General features: G+C 33.5%; 3 protein-coding genes across 3 annotated transcripts; all 3 read right to left on the bottom strand.

Annotated features, from left to right (window-relative positions):
• Positions 1–3972: 3972 nt before the first annotated feature.
• On the bottom strand, positions 3973–4769 carry LOC105768531 (dirigent protein 4). The gene has a single exon (XM_012588492.2). The coding sequence runs from the start codon at positions 4681–4683 to the stop codon at positions 4159–4161; it is 525 nt and encodes a 174-aa protein (XP_012443946.1). The 5' UTR covers positions 4684–4769; the 3' UTR covers positions 3973–4158.
• A 4207-nt stretch (positions 4770–8976) lies between these two features.
• On the bottom strand, positions 8977–9753 carry LOC105768530 (dirigent protein 4). The gene has a single exon (XM_012588491.2). The coding sequence runs from the start codon at positions 9654–9656 to the stop codon at positions 9132–9134; it is 525 nt and encodes a 174-aa protein (XP_012443945.1). The 5' UTR covers positions 9657–9753; the 3' UTR covers positions 8977–9131.
• A 10232-nt stretch (positions 9754–19985) lies between these two features.
• Positions 19986–20762, bottom strand: LOC105768524 (dirigent protein 4). Its single transcript, XM_012588482.2, has one exon. It carries the CDS (start codon positions 20690–20692, stop codon positions 20168–20170), a length of 525 nt encoding a protein of 174 aa, XP_012443936.2. The 5' UTR covers positions 20693–20762; the 3' UTR covers positions 19986–20167.
• Between the last annotated feature and the right edge of the window lie 324 nt (positions 20763–21086).

Here is a 21086-nt window from a genome sequence, read left to right as displayed (position 1 = left end):
ATGAGAAATAATGCTCACCCTTCCAAAACACACAGTTCCATCAGGGACTAAAAACGAAGCCGGGATAAATTATAGGGCTAAATTAAAAAATAAAAGAAACTTGATTGTAAATAATAAAAAAACGAAGGGGCCATACGCGCAAATATCCCACTAAAACAAAAACACGCGGATCCTTCCCCTAGGTCGGGTCCCCCTCGGGTCAAGGGCCTGAAACGGCGCCGTTTTGCGCCTGGTGTTTTAAATCAAAACGACGCAGTTTTGAAAAGCTTTATAAATCAACTTTTTTTTTATCAAAAATTCATTTTATTCCTTTCTTCAAAAAAAAAAACCTTCAAAATCCTCTCAAAGCCCTTCCTCTCTTTCCAGAATCCAGTGGGACGCCGGTGCCGAACCACCGCGGCAGCCGGAAAATTTTTAAAAATATTTTTTGAGTTTTTTTGACTCCCAAACCCAAAAAACACCGATTTTCATTGAAATCGACACCTCCCTCGCAAAAAGGTACGACCTTTATCCTTTTCTCTTTTTTTTTGTTTTCTTTAAAAATAAATAAATAAATAAGCCGAAAAAAATCAGCACAACTACATTTGAAAATGATCTGTATTTGAATTGATTTTTTTCCGTTTTCTTTTGATTCATTTGTAACCAGAACATAAACTCGGGGCTCTTTTTATAGCCTGAAAATAACACTTATCTTACTATTTTTTCTATTTTTTTACACTATTTTTTTTACTTTTCGGCTCTTCTAGTCCGTTTTGCAGGTACGAACGTGGCGGCACACGTGGAGGTGAGGCGTGTAAATGGAGGCGACGGCAACGAACTTGGTTGCTTGCTAGGCGCGGGGTGACCTAGGGTTTTTTTGTTTTTTTGATGAAAATGTTGGGTGCATTGGGCTGGTTATTGGGTTAGAGTTTATGTTATTTGGGCTAATGATGTTTGGGTTTTATTGTCATTGGACCTTATTGGGTCAATGTATTGTTATTGGACTTTTATTTTTTGGTTTTTGTTTGGTTTTTTTTGGGTTGGGCCCAAGCCTAAGACTAGTTTCTATAGATGAACCATAGTATCTTTAATAGCACATCACATTAAACAAGTCCAAAGATTTTTTTTCATTAAATTGTGTAACAAAATAAGGTGAGTATTTAACCATCTCAGAAGCAATCTACAGTGGCATTATCGAGTGTCACTTAGCAACTATCAACTCATCTTACCTCAGTAGTATCAGTTTACAAAAATATTTTATAAGTTTTAGTATTTTATTTTCCAAGTAAAGTCCCACGACCTGGAAATTTTTTTTAATAAATACTAAAATTTTTACACGTGCAATGTGGTTGAGAAAAATGGTGTATATAATTAATATCTTGAGAAATAAGTATATTAAAATAAAAGATTTACTAGGTTTTTTCTAAGGAGATAAATTATGGCATTTAATTTAATTTTTTAAAATATTGGTAATTTAATTAAGGATATGAAGTTTGAGGTGGGAAGTTATAGAGTAATCGGTGTTAGAACAAATTTTTGCCACCACCTTGACGTTTTTAATTATCTATGTATATATTGGAAGTTGATTAGTTAATAAAATTGTGTCTAAATTGGATTGTCTCGACTTAATTAAAGGCCGAACACAATGAAAAATTATATTTGATTTAAATCGATCTAAGATTTATTTAACTTGGGTATTTTATGATATACTGTCAACTTAGTCAGTCACATCCATGTTACTATTTTTTGGGTGCCATCTATTCTGATACCAAAGATAAGACTAAAGAGGTGTTTAGATTATCTACTAATATAATTTGTCTTTTCATATTATGAGTCGACCACGTAATATCGCTTAGTATTAGTTAAGCATTGGATAATTAGTGAGTTGATATTTGCTTTATTTTGCTTTGCATGCAAAACTCATTAAGGATAATACATGAAGATGTTAATGAAACTGATGAATATTCTATTAAGCCAGTTTGTTCGAAAATTACAACTACATAGACTTCAATACTACACTAAGGACACTAGATCCTAACACACCGAAGAGAATTTTCTCACCACTAAATTCTCCCCTTGAGAACATAGCATGTAACATCACAATACAAAGTTTTTACAACCAAATGCACTCTTACAGATAAAGTTCCTCACTTGAACATATTAAATGCTATAAAAAATCAACACATCAACTTATACAAGTCTCTCAAATATATATAAATTTTGAGACATGCTATCATAATGAAGATCTGTCAGAATACCTATTAAACAACAACTAAATATGCTAAAAACCATATAGTAATAACAACTAAAGTAAATAAGGACTGTTGGCAACTAAACCTTCAACGTTCTAATATGATCCAACCTCCTCAATCTAAGGGATCTGATAGAATTGATCCGATCCGACTTGATTCTAGAGTAGTGAATGAAGTAGACACTTCCTAAACCACATCTCAGCAACTCCAAATATTTCAACAATACTTTTAAAATATTTCAAGTAATATGATCTTCTTTCAACATTGACGTTCAAATACCTCCATTTGTGGATTTGGTTCAGAAAAGGAAAATAATTTGCTACAACAAACAATAATATTCTATGTATAAGAACTAAGCAACAAGAATAGAAGAATACAATCAATCGACATTATGTTCTCCCGATATATGAAGATTAATTCTAGAGTTCCTCAACCTTCATAAACTTTTCTGTTAATTGTATGTACTGCAATTCCCTTTAGACCAAAGAACTTCATTCTAGCAGTGTCCTTGATCATGTGGAGCAGTAGCTATTCCTAATATTTACTAATTCTTTGGTTCTTCCACTACTTTCCTGTCAAATATGGTGAAATGTAATTACTTAGACAATATAAGTATAAATAACTAATTGTATCGATAAATTTAGGTATAAGTTTTAGTATTTTATTTACCAAGTAAACTCCCACGGCACCCACAATCTGGGTGAAAAATATATTATATGTCATTACTGTTCGAGAAATATTTATTTTAAAATCAGATGTCATGTAATTAATATAATTTTCAAATATTGAAAAGTAGCCACAACACCTTTAATTATTTTTAAAGTATATAATTATGGATGGGATCGTGCTCCAAAATGGCCCTTGGAGACAACCCATAGTAGTTAGGGTACACCGGGAGCAAGGGCCATTTAACCTCTTCTCGGCGTAGCTTGAAAACTTACACAAATTTGGGTCATATGGCAACTTGGAGGCCGACAATCTCTGGAGGCCATCTAACAAGTTTGGGCCACAATCGCGCCGCCGGATGGCCGTTTGAACAACTTTGGCTGGCCATCACGCTCAAGATTAAATTTGGTATTATGCCTTAATTTATAGATCTATTGAAAGCTTAAAAATTGTCGGATCTGGATTTGAGGATGAAATTTGGCATCAATAAAAATAATAAAACTTTTCTCTAACTTTGTTTGAACTTTGGCAAAGAGATTTTCGAGCAAAGATCTTGGTTATTTGAATAATTTCTCGGGAACTGAAGTTATTTTTGTTAGAAATATACTACTACAAAATAAAATCGTTAGCATTGATAGGGAAAATAAATTAAGTGTACACAAAAAAAAAAAATCATTGTGTCATGGAAGAGCCACTTCCTTAAAAGTAAATTCGTTCTGACCGGTGTAATCGTATAATGAACATCGTCCCCCAATGTTAATGCAAAATTTCAAAATTTGTACACTCGAATTAAGAAGGGGAAATACAACTGGTATCGCTCTTCTCGAAAGGAATCAGAAGAAAAAGCAAAAATTTAGTCAAAAAAATTTGCCCGGAAAAATTGCTAAAGGAAACAAACGAGAGAAAAAGGAGAACTGTTGTTTGCTTGTGTTGTGTCAAAATGAATAGAATGACCAACTTTTATATTGGTTTCTGAAGGGACAAAATGATAAAATAGCAGTGTTTTCCAATTTTTGCATAAATCAACCTCTATCAGAGATGAAGATAAATACTGAATAGATATATTTATGTGTCATTTTTAGTAGCTAAGAATTTAACCTTTATTTCTCTTATAATGATAAAGTACAATGATGAAACATGAGAATTATATATTTTAATCAGATAATATATATATATATATATATATATATATATATTTCTCATACAAGTATTCTAATCAAGTGGAGCACAATTCAAAAGGATTGCGTCTGTAAATAACATCTTAGTAATGAATTACAGTAACGTTAAATTCCATAATGACATTGGTGGCATTTATAAGGATAGGGTTAAATAGTGCAATCCCTTTTGCCATCATGAATCGTCCTCTTCCTCCAACCACCGCAAGCCCAGGTTCTCCTCTTGAAAATATGCTTAGAGAGCTGCCATTAAACTTACCGGTATTAAATCCAAATTCTATGTACTGCGTGCTCGATGCATTTGATCCAGCCAAGAGCGAAATACCCTGAACATTTCCAATCACCTCTGAGTCAGGCTCAGGACCAGTCCTGAGGGGATCATTAACGGAAACTAGGGTAGCAAATGTCACTGATGAATTATTGCTTGTGATGTTAGCTTGGGCTACCACGACTGCTGTAACACCCGTATGTTCGTGCATAAAGAAGTGAAGATTGGTGACCTTAGGTGGCCTGGGATGATATGGTAGTGTATCTGAGTAGTATTGGCTCCGCACTGCTACTTGGGAGAGGAAGATGATCAGAATCCAACTCAACATCAATGTTCCTTTCATTGTCTCTGCTTTACTATAATTTCTGGGGCGAAATGTAGATGAAAGCTATAGAATTGTTGCTTCAATTTTATTAAGAAAACAGAAAGATTTATAGTGATAAAACCCGCAGACATGAAAATAATTTATTGTCCCAAACATTTTATATAGTACATGATTGATTTCCACGTGGTAATATTAAAAAGAGCACAAACCTTGATCACTCAACAGAAACTTGGTCTAATTATTTTAGATAGGAAGTTTCCTCCCCCAGCGTTTCTGTTTTCGTGTGAATATTATATATTACATGTGTTGATTTAATTAATTATTTTATCTTCTGCAAACAAATGTTTGTTAGATATGAAATCTCTCTTTTTTTTTTCTAAATCTCCTTCAGAAATTAACAGCGAATCTAGAAATTTATTAGAAATCAAAAACATGGTCTAATTAATTTTCTTTGTTTTTTTGCGCAAAGCAGGTTGTGGAATTCACCACCACCGTTCTGCCAATTTTTCTCTTTTTCTCGAGTAACTAAAGCGCTATTCTGGGCTTGGGGACACTAATCAACCCAAGAGAGAACTGTGAGGCTTGCAATCTTGCCTAAATCTTCCACACTCTTGCAATACTCTATTGGAATTTGTTAAATTTGGAACTGAATTGTGTGCTAATACATGTCTCATGGAATTTGACATTTTCTATACTCGCTTAGACAAATTGCTCATTTGGAAAAACGACAAAGAAAAACAAAACAGAAGAGAAAACAGAAGGAAAAAAGAATACTTCACTGACAGCTTAAATTATGAGTAAGAACTTGTGAATTGTGACAGATAGAGTAACTAGGATGGGGTGCTTTGATTGTCATTTCACTTCGCTTCAAAAGGTCCGAGTGATATTTCAAGTCAATAAATTACTCTAATCACGGTGTCATAAGTAGAGAAAAATGGTTGTTTAGAGATGTATCGAATCGTGTAACCGTGGTGGGGTGCTTGAGTTGTCATCTCATTTTGCGTTAGAAGATTTAACAACATCTTAAACAAAAGAAAAAGGAAATAGAGAAAAGAAAACAATAAATGTCTCTACGTGTTAGCAGTAAATATATAGTTGGCTCAGTCTGTTAGACTATTAGTTAGTTAGGTAATGTTAGTTAGCTACAATTATTCATCTTTGTTATACTTTCTTGATTCTCTTCCTGTATATATATGGTTGCTTATCTCTGTGTAAGTTTGTAATATGTAATACAATATTGCTTTCTCTATTCATCTCTTTTCTAGTCTTCTAATACGGTACCTGAGCTGGTTTTTTGAAAGTTTTTTTCCCTGAAATTTGTAATGGCAGAAGATCGAGAAGTTGCTGGTAGCAGTTCCACCAATGTTTCCAAGAACTTCACTAACAAGACGATCAATATTCAGCTTGATGAAATCAATTATCCTGTGTGTTAACACCTACGGTGAGTTGTAAATGTATTGTGTATTGAATGAATGAAACTATAATAAGTATTGAAAGAATAGAATGTATTGAGTAATAAGAGAATTATTTGTATTTAGTCTTGTATATTGAGTTTGTACATTATAGCAATGCTGTTTATAGAATATATGAGTAACTGCCATTGCTAACAACTTAACTGCTTGAATAACAAACTAATAGCTAATAGAATAGCTCAATAACAGAGTTTGCTAGCACAGTTCTTATCTATACTCTTAACGTTCACCCATTTTTCCGGTAGGTAAAACCTGAAAAAGATTCCGAAATTAAACAAAGTACGATACAGAGAGTGGCTTGGTAAGAATGTCAACAACTTGCTCATAGGCAGGGACCTCACCAACAATAACAGAGCCACCTGCTACCTTTTCGTGAACAAAAAATAAATCAAGCTTGACATGTTTGAATTTGGAATGTAAGAAAGGATTACTAGCTACGCCAACTGCACTAGAGTTGTCACACCAAATGGTCGGTAGATCAATACTCTTAAGATGTAACTCCCTTAGTAACGAGACTAACCAAGCAATATCACTAGTAGTTGTAGCAAGACTCTGATATTCAGCCTCAGCCGTAGACCGTGAAACTACATGCTGTTTCTTGGAACACTAGGAGACAAGTGTGTGACCAAAGTACACACAGTAGCTCATCGTAGAGTGTCGATCATCAAAATCTAGCCCCCAGTTAGAATCCGCATAACCAACTAAAGAAAGCCAGTCAGATGGACAAAAAATAATCCCATAACCAAGTGTACCACATAAATATCGCATGATTCGTTTTAAGGCAACCAGATGGACAGTAGTAGGTGCATGCATGAACTGCAGATACTATTTACGGCATAAGCAATATCAGGACGAGTCAGGACCACATACTGTAAAGCACCTGCAATGCTTCTGTATTCAGTAGGATCACAAAGATGATCCCCGCCATCCTTGGATAGAGTAGATGAGCTAACCATTGGAGTATGGACGCTCTTTGCATGTAACATAGAGCTCCTGTCAAGTAGATCGCGAATGTACTTTCCCTGACAAAGATGAAGACACCCTTTGTTAACACTTATGGTGAGTTGTAAATGTATTGTGTATTGAATGAGTGAAACTATACTATGTATTGAAAGAATAGAATGAATTGAGTAATAAGAAAATTATTTGTATTTATTCTTGTATATTGAGTTTGTACATTATAGCAATGGTATATATAGAATATATGAGTAACTGCTATTGCTAACAACTTAACTGTTTGACTAACAAACTAACAACTAATAGGCTAGCTCAATAACAGATTTAGTTAGCACAGTTCTTATCTATACTCTTAACACTGTGGAAACAGTAAGTTTCTTTTGCTTTGGAGAGTTATGGTTTGAAGTCTTACATTGATGGTACTCAGGCTATACCTCTTGAGTTTGTTTTTGATGAGTCTGGCCATCTAGTTAAAAATCCTGAAAGAGTTTCATTTAATAAACAAGATAAAGCCATAGCATCTTGGTTACTTTCTGTAGTCAGTCCTGAGATTTTACTAGATTTGGTTATGCGTTAATCGGTTGTTGAAATTTGGGAAGTCATTGGTCGGTTGTATTCTGCTAAAACAATTACCAAGATTATGAATCTTCAGTATTCTTTGTACCTTCAAAAGAAGGGGGATCAAAACATGCGTGATTATTTGAGACAACTTAAATTGATTAAGGATAATCTTTGTATATGTGGAGAAAAGATATCTGATGCAAAGCATATTGCAGCTATTCTTAATGGTTTACCTAGTGAATTTGATTCGGTGGTCACCTTAATCATCAGTAGCAAACAAGCCTATGATGTACCTGCTTTGTCTTCGATCCTGATTGACCTTGAAGCTAGGCAGAGTTAGGTGCTATGGCTAGACTCTTCATGTTAATCACAAGTCAGTCTACTTCTCATGGAGCACAGGGTTATCAGTGGCCCACAGAAGGTGTGTCTGCTTCAGTTGGATATTGAGGCAGAGGAGGTTCATTTCATCGAGGTCAAGGCAGAGGCCATTTTTCAAACTGATGTCAGTGCCATTTGTGTGGAAAATTGGGCACAGTGTACAAAAGTGCTATTATCGTTTTGATACTTCTTTTATCGGTTTTCTTAAGCCTAATGTAGGTCATAGAGAGGTACAAGTGCTAATCTTTGCTCAATGGGTGATGTTGATAATGACAACAAATAGAATGTAGCAGGTGCTTTTGTTTCTACAAATGGTTCTTCTGCTTCTGTGAATGCTCTATTGTTGGAGAGCATGTCAGGTTTCCTGATTCAAGGGGCACTTCTCATCTCACTCGAGATGGTTTCAGTGTGACAAATAGTGTCCCATATACTGGTGCAGGTAAGGTCATTAATTTTTTAATGATGTTGAAGTGAAAACTTACATATACTTTATACAAATATGACAATTCGATTTGACTCTTTTTTAGATGTTGGTGGTCAAATTTGACCCCTTTAAAAAGGTTGAAGCTAAAATTTAATTTAAAAAAAAAAGAATAAAAATCAAAATGAGTAAAAAATATAAACATTAAGAGTTAAATTTGACATTATGTTTGGATTTATTGATAATTAGAGGCTTTAAGTATAGTTAAATCCAAATTTATTGATTCAAACAAGTTTTTGTATCAATAAAATTAAGTAATAAAAGTTTTCTTTTTTACTTTGCTCAAACTTCGGTGGAGAGATTTTCGAGTAAAGGTGTTGGTGATTTGAATCATTTCCTTGGAATTGAAGTCATTCCAACGTCTCAAGATTTATTCATCTCAACACAACAATATATCTGTTATGATATATTGAGCAAAGTAAACTTTTCTCAGCTTTTGCGTAAACCAACCTCTAGCAGAGATGAAGATAAATACTGAATAAATATATTTGTAATAAAATAATAAAGTACAATGATGACGTATGAGAATGTTAATCTCATACATTTATTCTATCCAAGTGGAGTGGAATCATATGACTTTTTCACAATCCAAGAGAATTGAGTCTGTAAATAACATCTTAGTAATGAACTACAGTAACGTTAAATTCCATAATGACATTGGTGGCATTTATAAGGATAGGGTTAAATAGTGCAGTCCCTGTTGCCATCATGAACCGCCCTCTTCCTCCGACCACCGCAAGCCCTGGTTCTCCCCTTGAAAATACGCTTAGAGAGCTGCCGTTAAACTTACCGGTATTAAATCCAAATTCTATGTACTGCGTGCTCGATGCATTTGATCCGGCTAAAAGGGAAATACCCTGAACATTTCCAATCACCTCTGAGTCAGGCTCAGGGCCAGTCCTGAGGGGATCATTAACAGCAACTAGGGTAGCAAATGGCACTGATGAATTATTGCTTGTGATGTTAGCTTGGGTTAGCACGACTGCTGTAACACCCGTAAGTTCGTGCATAAAGAAGTGAAGATTGGTGACCTTAGGTGGCCTGGGATGATATGGTAGGGTATCTGAGTAGTATTGGCTCCGCACTGCTACTTGGGAGAGGCAGATGATCAGAATCCAACTCATCATCAATGTTCCTTTCATTGTCTCTGTTTTACTATAATTTCTGGGGCGAAATGTAGATGAAACTATAGAATTGTTACCTCAATTTTATTAAGAAAACAGAAAGGTTTATAGTGAGAAAACCCGCAGACATGAAAATAATTTATTGTCCCAAACATTTTATATAATACATGATTGATTTGTCCGTGGTAATATTAAAAAGAACACAAATCTTGATCACGCAACAGAATCTTGGTCTAATTATTTTAGATTGGAAGTTTCCTCCCCCCAGTGTTTCTGTTTTCGTCTGAATATTGACCATTGACTTTTAATTTATTTGATATTATATATTACATGTGATTGATGTGCTGATTTTATAAATTATTTTATCTTCTGCAAACAAATGTTTGTTTGATATAATTAATATCTCGAGAAATAAAATAGTAAATAAAGTGTGGACATGAAATTAAATAAAATAAACTTGGGTTTAAAATGGATTCACATACTACCAATGTCTTCTCACATGTTGATTAGATCATCAATTTAGTTTTAACAGTAAATTAATGGTGAGAACAACCCTACAATTAACTTTTATTGAGCAAATAACCCAGAAAGTATCTTTTAGGATTTATTCCTTGATAGCCTTGCAAATTAAAACAACCCAACTATAATTAATTATCTAAATTGTATGGATCATTTAAATTAATAAGATTACTAATTCCCGTGGTGTCACCAAACTGCACTCTTAATTGAATCACGTCAACTTGTTTTTTTGACAATTACGAATCAAACTAATTTTTACCAACTATGAATTATTTTCAACACCGTACAAGGGCCTTTCTCGAAATAATGCCGAAAAGAATATTGTGAGATGATCCTATCTATCTTTGATGCAGAAAAAAAATCGAATGATAAAGTAAAAAGGATTAAATATAGATTCGTGTCTCACAACTCAAACACCGAAATTGATCAACCTTAAATAAATAAAGGAAATAAAAATAAATAGGATTTAATAAAAAGAAAGAAACTTGGCAGAATGGTAGCAAGGTCAATGGCGCAAGATGAAGAAGAAAACCAAAGGGTCTATTCTGAAATTGAAATTAAAGCCGTCTATGATCCACGTTTTCGACCTTTTTAAAATGAAATTAACACTTGGTATTGTTTTTTTTTCTCAACCATTAACAAATACAGAAAAAGGCCATGGAGAATCCAAGTCATTCTAGTCTCAAAAACTTGCAGCATACAATGAACTCTACCAAAGCCAATAAAATTAACTCTGCAAAATCCCTTTAACTGAATACATAGCAGCAGAAATAAAACAACTAATCAAATGAAGGCCAATACTCCCGTTCTCTTCAACACTTTCACCATCATGCTTTAAAGGTATCCGAACGCTTAACCCCTGCTATTGCCAGTCAAAAGCCAGAAAAGGAATGTATATAAAATTATAGCCCTTAAGACTTCCAATCCAAGCAATAGATGTGAATATTTTCCAATTAAGTACACACAATCGTTTCATCCAATCTTTAATTAATTTCCATGAAAATCAACAATTACCAAACTTGTTAAGACACCAACATCATTATTCAACCTCTCTTCCTCAAATTTTTTTCTTTTTGTTTCAAGAAGAAAGAAAATTGAGAAACATTTGTCACATAGCAGTGTCCAAAAAAGTTTTAAAAAACGCCAATATCCATGGAGTGACCATTAGCAAACAAAAAGTATCCAAACGTCATTCAATCAATCACCAAATTTCAAGTGCAAAACAAGAGTATTCATTTACAATACATCTATATGACTAAGATGTAAAGATAGAAGAATTTCAGACCAATGTCAAATGATATAAACATGAACGAAGAAGCGGAATATAAGGCATTTAACGATTATAGGCCTAGTCATGGGCACGAAATGACAAAAAAAAAAAAAACCCAGCCCATTCTTTAACACCTCAAACCCGGCCTAGACGTTATAGTTGAATCTAGAGATGTTACAAAGAAGGGTTTTGAAAGCAATGCCATTTCGATAAAGCTTTGTATAGTTGTTTGAAAAATCATTCAAGTTTACAATTATTACTGAAAGAGTTAATTAATCAATTCTTTTGCAAAAACATAATTTATCGCGGACGTCTTAGAAATCGTTATATTTGAAAATCCCGTTCATACTTTCAGAAAGCTTTCGTTTTAGTAAAAACCATATTTTCTTCTAACCATTGCAAATACAGAGTTAAAATGGAAATCCCAAAATAAAACCAAACAATTCGGAGAGTCCCTTAATTACAAAGTCCCAGAAATAATCCATATTTAAACAAAATCATTAATTTAAAATAGTTCGCAAACTTGTGGTCACCATGAGACTCTGCCACACTAATCCGCCTAAGTCTGTGGATTACCTAAATAGAACAGACAAATAGAGGTGAGTTTTCGTAAATTCAATGTGTAACCCAACAGAAATAGGCATGCTAAACATACAAAAATCACATATTCAGTCAGATTCAGATTTGGACATAAGTCCTTTGCAAATACAGATAACATAACTAGATATGCAGAACAAATATACATAATCCTACCCCCATTCTCTACATACCATCTTCGACTATCCCATCACACCATGTGGGGTTATAAAAACCCACCCGTCCCTACACACCATATAGTGTCGATACGACACATAACAGATAATATGCAGTCAAGCTACCAGAATATAGGCGGAAGCTCGCTGTACATAATACTTCCTCCACATATACAATTCTCACCCCCAAACATAATTACAGATTATAAATACAAAAATATCATGCTTAACATGCTTGCATATAGGTATCTAGAATATATAGCAAAATAATCAGACATGCATTACAGTGTCCTACTCAGAGCAAACTCACAGAATATCAGACCATAGTCTATTGGACGATCCGTGCGACCCTAGGGAAAATTTTAGAATTATGGGCCCACACGCCCGTGTAGCCTACACACCCAGATTGGCCTTGCCCGTGTGGCCCACACGGCCTGACCCACAACCCATACGCCAATGTGGGCCTACACGCTTAACTTGGCCTAGCCCGTGTGGCCAACACGGCCACACTCACACCATCACATAGCTGTGCCTTACGTACGACCACACCTTCGTCAAACACACGGCTGTGTCTTGCATACAGCCAACCACACGGCCAGGCACACGCCCATGTGGCGTCGATAGAATGCATTTTTGACTTTCATCGAAACCCAATTTTTTGCGTTTTTGGGACACAGACCTGGTTCGGTTAAGATGCTACAATAATCTCAAGCCCACCGAAACCTACTATACAGCATACCTTCTCCAATTAGCAATCAATTTACGAATCGACACATGACTCGAAATAATGCACAGAACTTACTGACAACATGAACAGCCACCAACATGATTTAGGCTGTCGAAGCAGAACTTCCTTGCTCACAACCTTTTCTTACACCACAAATTTACATAAAACAACTCTTAACTTACTCACTAATTTGCCAAAACGTAAGGTATAACTCTAACCAGTGTTTTATAACTCAAATGTTACAGAAACCAAAATTCACTTACCAGAGTCGTACAAAAAACATCGAAATATCGAGAAATGAAGATACGATAAAAAGAGATAAAATTGCTGGAAAAGAGAGGAAAAAAATGGCAGGGAACAAAGAAACTAACGTTAGATTGTTATTGGGAAAGAGAAAAAAAACTAAAAATTTAAAAAAAGAAAAAAAATAACTAAAAATTTAAAAAAAGAAATAAAAATCCCAGATATGATAACATGTCCCCTTATTTTTCTCCCACTAACTCACAACCACCTCAGAATTTTAGCTCTACTGAAACTCTGATGCTAACAAAGCAAAAAATTAACACCTTCACTCTCATAAAGATTCAAACACGGGACCTCCAACACCCTAACTTCTTACCACTCGAACCAATAGGCTCATTCTAATGTAAGTTTACCGAAAACAGAATATAACCCAATCTATGAAGGATAAGGCTAGGACTAACAAAATTTGCAAATATAAGACTTGAACTCAAGACCTCATACACACACCTAAAATATTTAACCACTGAAGCAAATACAAATTTGTGTTAGGCATTTACAGAAATAAAAACAAATTAAGCGGGGCGTTGCACATTCAATAGTAGATATGCAAGAATAGCAGCAAAAATGAAAAAAATTACAGTAAAGGAATTGAAAATATTGAAAAGGAATTGAAAATATTGAAAAGTAAAGGAGTTAGGAATACTCCCATGTAGATGAGCTATTAAGGAGGAGGATGGGACATAAAAGGGCTCATGAAATATTCTATTCCCCATACGTTAAAGATTTTCCAATCATAAATCGAGGTTAATGGAATTAGATTTCTTCGACTTAAGTTAACTAACCTTTGGCATTTCTCGCAAGTTTTGCAGAATGTATAAGCATCACGAAATAACACAAACCAAAATAAACCACATTCTAAAATTTTATGAGTAGTTCATTTAGGACTAAAATGGTCACCGTATGCATAAGAATCACAGAATGATAAGATGGAGTTTAGCTTAATTTCGGGCACACACCTTCTAATTACCTTATCTGGATAGTGTTTCCACAAGTATGGATCATCTCAAATATAATATCTAGGCTCTCACTTAATTTTATCTTTTTCAGATCGAGTTAATTTAGTGAGGAGTGTACCTGTTACTAGGTAATTTATCATGTCTGCATACCACGGATAAATTTTGTGAACGGAGAAGAGGTTTTCATCCAGGAATTTGTCCTTTAAAGGTGAACGATCTTCAAAACTGGCAATTTTCAGATGGTCAGCCATTGAGTTTCCACAGCCACTTTTATCTCTAATTTCGAGATCAATTTCTTGAAGAAGAAGGATCCATCGGATTAGTCTCGGTTTTGCTTAGTAAAAACTTCAAGGTTGCAAGATCAGAAAAAACAATATCTTTAGTGCCCAATAAACATGAATGAAATTTATCTGAAGCAAACAGAATTCCCAAAAGTGTTTTTTTCTATGGTGCATTAATTGCATTGGGTCCCATCTAGTATTTAACGGTTCTTTTTCGATCTAGACTGAGATATAGCAATAAACTTTTCCTAAAAAGTATGTGCTTTAAGCGAGACAGATTTGAATCGTTTAAGACTTTCATCCGAATGACTTTCTCTACTATCTTTGTACTCCAAATTGTGCCGAGTGTGGGCTCAAGCAATGCAGGCCAAACGCAGAATAAAAAATGATTTTATTACTTTCAATGGGAAAGTAATTATCTCCAAAGGAACCCATAGAAATTGTAATTCACATAAAATAAAATTTATTTTAAGAAAATAAATTCAAGCTATGATCCACGTTTTCAACGATTTTAAGCTGGAATTAACACCTTACCCTTTTTCTCATAGTCCATTGAAAAATTAAATCAACTAAAATTAATATTTTTAGTGATTTAACTTTAACACATTTGATAATCCTTTAAATATTTTACCTTTAAAATTTTTAAAATTATTATATATTAAATAATCTAATTAAATTTTGTAGTTAAGTAATATACCAAACATATTTTATAACTTAAATTCAATACTTAATTTTTACTATTTAATTTTTCAACATTTAGATTTTCAATTTATCAAATAACTTAGTATTCTATTCCTAAACAAACTCAAAAGATAAAATTGAATAATTATCTAAATAAAAGATATGGGATAAAACTTAATCTTGATTAAACTCTTAATAACATATCTTTACAAATAATATTTAAATAAAAATAAATATTAAAATAAAATCATCCTAAAATCTAAAAGCCTTGTACGTCAAATTACTACTCTCATGCTCAAATCTTTCATGTAACTCCATATTTTTACTTGTTCTCCATAATTTGTACTTGCACTACAGATATATAGAAATTTAGACAATAAATACCAAAATTAGTAGCATCGTACCCAAAAGTTCATCAAAATAAAACACATAAAAATGTCAATTTCGACAATATCATTTAACATTCTATAGTAATAAACAAATGTCAAAGTTTCAAATATTCTAGAAATTTTAAATTTTATCAGTTTAATTTTGATGCTTGATTTTATGCATAATTAAGTAAAACAGGGTTATTCTCGTATTAATGTCCATAGGTATCATTTAAGTGTACTTATCATATATTGATATATGCATATTATTTACTTTTTATGCATAAAATTTGATGTCAATATAATTTTGAAATAATGAAGAGTAGCCACAACCTTGTTAATTACTTTTAAAGTATATAATCAACATGGATGGCCCTTCTAACAACTTTGGCCAGCCATCACGACCGGGAGCAAAGGTTGTCTAGCCTCTTCCTAACGTAGCTTGACAACTTAGGTAAATTTGTCGTCTGGATACTCGAAGGCCACAGATATGGCCCTCGGAGGCCTTCTAAGGACTTTGGGTAACAATTGCGCTTGGGGATGGCCCTCTGAACAACTTTGGTTGGCCATCACGCTCAAGTAATGGCCTTGGACGCAAGCCATCGTTTTCAAGGTACACCCGGAGCAAGGTGCATGTAGCCTCTTCCCTGTGTAGCTTGACAACAGACTAAAACAAATTTTTTTCTTTTGGCAACTTGGAGGCCTTCTAAAACTTTTGGCGATTGGACGAGAGTTGTATTGGGATTATATCAAAATGCTCCCTAGTTTCTTTGTGGACACACAGTCCGCCATTTTTAAGAACAAAAATATGAATTTGCCTCTATTTTTATTATAACATTTTATGAGAAAAATAATTAATATTTTTCATTATTTAACCACACAATAAAATATGCAATGATTTTAATTAGTTAAATGAGTGTCTTAGATAAAGAAGAAAATTTATTAAAAGGGTTAAATATAAAATTGGTACTTGAATTTATCTACTCCTCCCAGATTAATACTTGTAGTTTTTTTTATTTGTTTTCATCAACTAAATCGGTACTTGAGTACGCTGTTAAGTTTATGACACATGGCAGAATAAGATTATGTCACATGGTATAAATGATGTCATGGTGATGTCGTAATTTTAAAAAAAAATAAAAAAAAACTGTTTTTTCTTTCGACTTTCCTCCCCTTTTTTTGAGAGGTTCCTTTTTCTTTCCTTCTTCCTTCTTCCTCCCTCAACCCAAGTTGCTGCCTCCATCGTCGCCAATGGTTGGCCTTCTTTTCGGCCTAAAAATGGCACTGGAGTGACAGTCAACGATTTTTTTGTTTCTCCAACTTCATCTCCTTCATTTCTCTTTTTCTCAGATTTCCAAATTTTAAAAACTTTCAATTTTTTTTAATCTAAAGCTTCTTTATTACTTCTTCCTATTTGTTTTATGTTTGTTCTCACTGTTTAATCAAAACCCTTTCCAATATATGTTTGGAAAAGGGGGCATTTTGGGTTTATAGAGAATGATGATAGGTTTTGTTTTGGGCAAACATGGAACTTGTTTTAAAAAGGGTTTTGAGGGTTTAAATTGAACTGTTGAGTGGGGACTAAGTTTGAGTTAGAAGGTTGTTGTAGGGTGCTGCAATGAAAGTTAAGGATGAATTGGGGGGTTTTGGTGTTGGGGTTTGAGGGTATAATGGGGGAGAGAAAAGAGAGGTGACGATTAGGCATTAATGTTTCTGAAAATAAATCAGAGCAAATGAAAAAGTGGAGGAAAAGGTGACCAGTTGAAATTTCTCGCCAAAATAGCTCTTTTTTCTTCCAAATGTATTTGTCACATAAGAAAAATTGTATAAAAACAAATTTATTTCCAAAAGAGAATCGAAATATAACAGTAGTTCCAAATATCCTAAACTTTGTTCACCATTTTTCTTACAAATTCTCACAAACTTCAACAAAATAAAAAAGAAATCTTCACAATTAGTTATCAGAACCAGCAAAAAACTTTCCTCCAATCTCTCCAAGTGTATATGCAGAAAAGAAAAATAGAAAATCTAGGTTTTTCTTTCTCGAGAAACAAATAGAAAAAAGAAAAATAGAAGAGAAGGGTTTTAAGGTTGAGGAAGGAAAAAACCGGTGGAAAAAAATTGTTGATTGTCATTGCCAAATAAGAAGAAGAAACTTGGGATGAGAGAGAAGAAGAAGAAGAAAGAAAATGGGAAAAAAAAAAAGGAACATCAAACAAAGGGGGACAAAAGAAAAAATATAAAATATTTTTAAATTATGACATCACCATGACATCATTTATGGCACATGTCACAATCTTATTCTATCACATGTCTTAAACTTAACGGCATTAGATTCAGGTACTTATTTAATTAACAGAAAAAAAAATTCGAATACCAATCTAGGACAAGAAAAAAGTTATAAGTACCAATCTGAGAGAAGTGAACAAATTCAAGTACCAATTTTATATTTAACCTTTATTAAAATACTATAATTTCCTATTACTTTTTATACTTGTTTCTATATTCAAAATGTACCATTTTATTTTGGGAAACCATTTTAATCTATTTTAATTAGTCTATAGTTAGCATTTAATCTCTCTCAAAACAATAAAATATGTAATTAGAGCTTAATATAGTTTATTTGACTACACCTAGGCTTCTTTTGGATAGGTGATGAGATTATCTCCCATGTACTAAACCGCCACTAATATACACAAATTAAAATTTAAAAGTTAATTATATTTTTCAATTGTATAAATTACAGCATTTGAGACTTGGTCGCCACCATAAGTTCAAATATTTCCTGGTGATTGTTCGAGAAACAGTGACATATATAATATTTAGTGCGAATGTGTTACCGGCTGCAATGTTGAAATTCGCTGGCTGACGTGAGTGAATTAACGGTGTTTTCTGGGTAAACACCACTATATCATGCGCATATGATGGCGTTTTTTTTTTCCAAACACCACTACATGAGCACCGACACGACACTTTCTCTGTAAACGCCGCAAGGGATTGCCGCTAAACATCATTTTTGCTGCAGTGGTGAGATGCAACATGATATGATCGTGACTTTCTTCAGGTCAGCTGGACGAGTTCCTATATAGGCAACTTTGCTCCTTTCTGTCATCCGATGTGAGCGAGCTTTGTTCAACTGAGTGACTATGTCGAACAATTATAAAATTGTGTAATAAGAAGAACGCATAATACATCAAATAAATAATCTTATTCATAATACATCAAATTATTTAAGATAATATAAATGTCAATTGCTAAACAATATCTTCAAAACAAGAAAAGATTTTACACTAAAATAGTATAGTTGAGTGTTTGAGTTTACAAGTTAAGAGCATTTTATTAATCTGTTATAAAACTAAAAGTGAAATTTTATATGAAAGAAATTGTAATAAGCTGAACACTTCAACAAATTTGGTCTATGGTTGGAGATTAGGAAGTCAAATTTAACTTTTGCTGTGATTTAACTTTTGAAAAATTTAACCAAAGGCTTAGTTTAATTTGAAATTTCAATTTAATCCCAAAATTTAACTGAGTCTTGAATTAAGTTCAAAAGGTTGATTTATAATATAATGTCAATTTTAGCCCTCAACGTTTAACTTTTCTTAATAGGGCTCTTTTACTTGAACTAAAATTTGTCATTAATCTTTTAAAAGTGTCAATTTATCTTTTTAATGAAAATGTTGATTAAAACATTAATTTTTTATGATGTTGGTGTGGCAATCTAGGTATGACATGGCCTTTTTTTGTTTAATATGCCACGTCAACTAATAATTTCATAGTTATAAAATATTTAAAAATAAAATAAAATAAAAGTTATAAAAGGTTTAGAAATTTTTATAAAATTAGCATGAAAGACGTGTGAATTGCTATGCGGGCTATCATGATTAAAAATTTTAACGTTTTAGTTAATAATTGCATTAAAAATATAATAATTTGACTATTTTTAAAAGGTTGATGGTCAAATTTAATTTTTACGAAAGGTTGAGAGTTAAATTTAGCGAAAAGATCAAAGAATAACAGCATAATTTAAAAAAAAAAATCTAATATTGATTGCAAAATTTGGCATTATGCCATGATTTGTTGATCTGTTAGTGGACTAAGTATGGCCTAATCTGGATTTATCGACTTGGACAAAATTTGGTATCAATAAAAATAATGAAACTTTTCTCTCTGTCTTTGATCAAACTTTGGTTATCTGGATCATATTTTTGGGAATTGAAGTCCCAACACAAGAATATATTTGTCATGATATATAGAGCAAAGTAAACATGTCGAGGGCCAAAGAATCAAACACACCAATGCCCATATTAGGTTTTTTTAAGTTTTCATGATTGCTTTGTTGCAGTCAACGCCAAATAGTCCAGAAACTTGCTTTTGTTGTAATATTTGACTTTGACACCATATAATAATTGTTTCGTTATCAATAAACTTTCCGAATTTTGCATAAGCCAACCTCTATTAGAGATGAAGATAAGTACGGAGTAGATATATTTTTGTAGCTAAGGATTTAATATTTATTTCTCGTATAATGATAAAGTACAATGACCAAGTATGAGAATTTTAATTTTTAATACTACAAACCTATATATTTCTCATACATTTATTCTAACAAGTGGAGCATAATCATATGACTTTCACACAACCCAAGACGATTGACTCTGTAAATAACATCTTAGTAATGAATTACAGTAACGTTAAATTCAATGATGACATTGGTGGCATTTATAAGGAGAGGGTTAAATAGTGCAGTCCCTGTTGCCATCGCGAATTGGCCTCTTCCTCCGACCACCGCAAGCCCAGCTTCTCCCCTTGAAAATACGCTTAGAGAGCTTCCGTTAAACTTACCGGTATTGAATCCAAAATCTATGTACTGCGTGCTCGATGCATTTGATCCGGCTAGGAGGGAAATACCCTGAACATTTCCAATCAGCTCTGAGTCAGGCTCAGGACCAGTCCTGAGGGGATCATTAACGGCAACTAGGGTGGCAAATGTCACTGATGTATTATTGCTTGTGATGTTAGCTTGGGTTAGCACGACTGCTGTAGTGCCCGTAAATTCGTGCATATAGAAATGAAGATTGGTGACCACAACTGGCCTGGGTTGATATGGTACGGTGTCCGAGTAGTATTGGCTCCGCACTGCTACTTGGCAGACGCAGATGATCAGAATCCAACTCAACACCGATAATCCTCTCATTGTCTCTGCTTTACTATAATTTCTGGGGCGAAATGTAGATGAAAGCTAGTAGAATTGTTGCTTCATTTTCATTAGCAAAACACAAACATTTATACTGAGAAATCACGCAGACTTGGAAATAATTTATTGTCGAAAACATATTATGTAATACCTGGTTGATTTCTCCCTAGTAATATTAAAAACAAAACAAATCTTGACCACGCAACAGCAACTTGGTCTAATTAGCTGCCGGATTTTTAAATAGGAATGCCTTTTTTATACATATAAATACGAATACTTGAATAAATAAGAACGTGCCCACTTAATAATTAGAATGGTGGAGGTTGTAAACACCATCCTATCTATAAATAAACTGATTGGAAGCTTCCTCGCCCTGCGTTTTTATTTTCGTGTG

This window comes from Gossypium raimondii, chromosome 5 (assembly GCF_025698545.1).
Source record: "Gossypium raimondii isolate GPD5lz chromosome 5, ASM2569854v1, whole genome shotgun sequence".
Classification (NCBI taxonomy): Eukaryota; Viridiplantae; Streptophyta; class Magnoliopsida; order Malvales; family Malvaceae; genus Gossypium; species Gossypium raimondii.
This window is presented reverse-complemented; position numbering and strand designations above follow the sequence as displayed.

Coding starts and splice junctions, on each gene's coding strand:
- LOC105768531 (XM_012588492.2), bottom strand. CDS start 4,683: ATGAAAGGAACATTGATGTTGAGTTGGATTCTGATCATCTTCCTCTCC.
- LOC105768530 (XM_012588491.2), bottom strand. CDS start 9,656: ATGAAAGGAACATTGATGATGAGTTGGATTCTGATCATCTGCCTCTCC.
- LOC105768524 (XM_012588482.2), bottom strand. CDS start 20,692: ATGAGAGGATTATCGGTGTTGAGTTGGATTCTGATCATCTGCGTCTGC.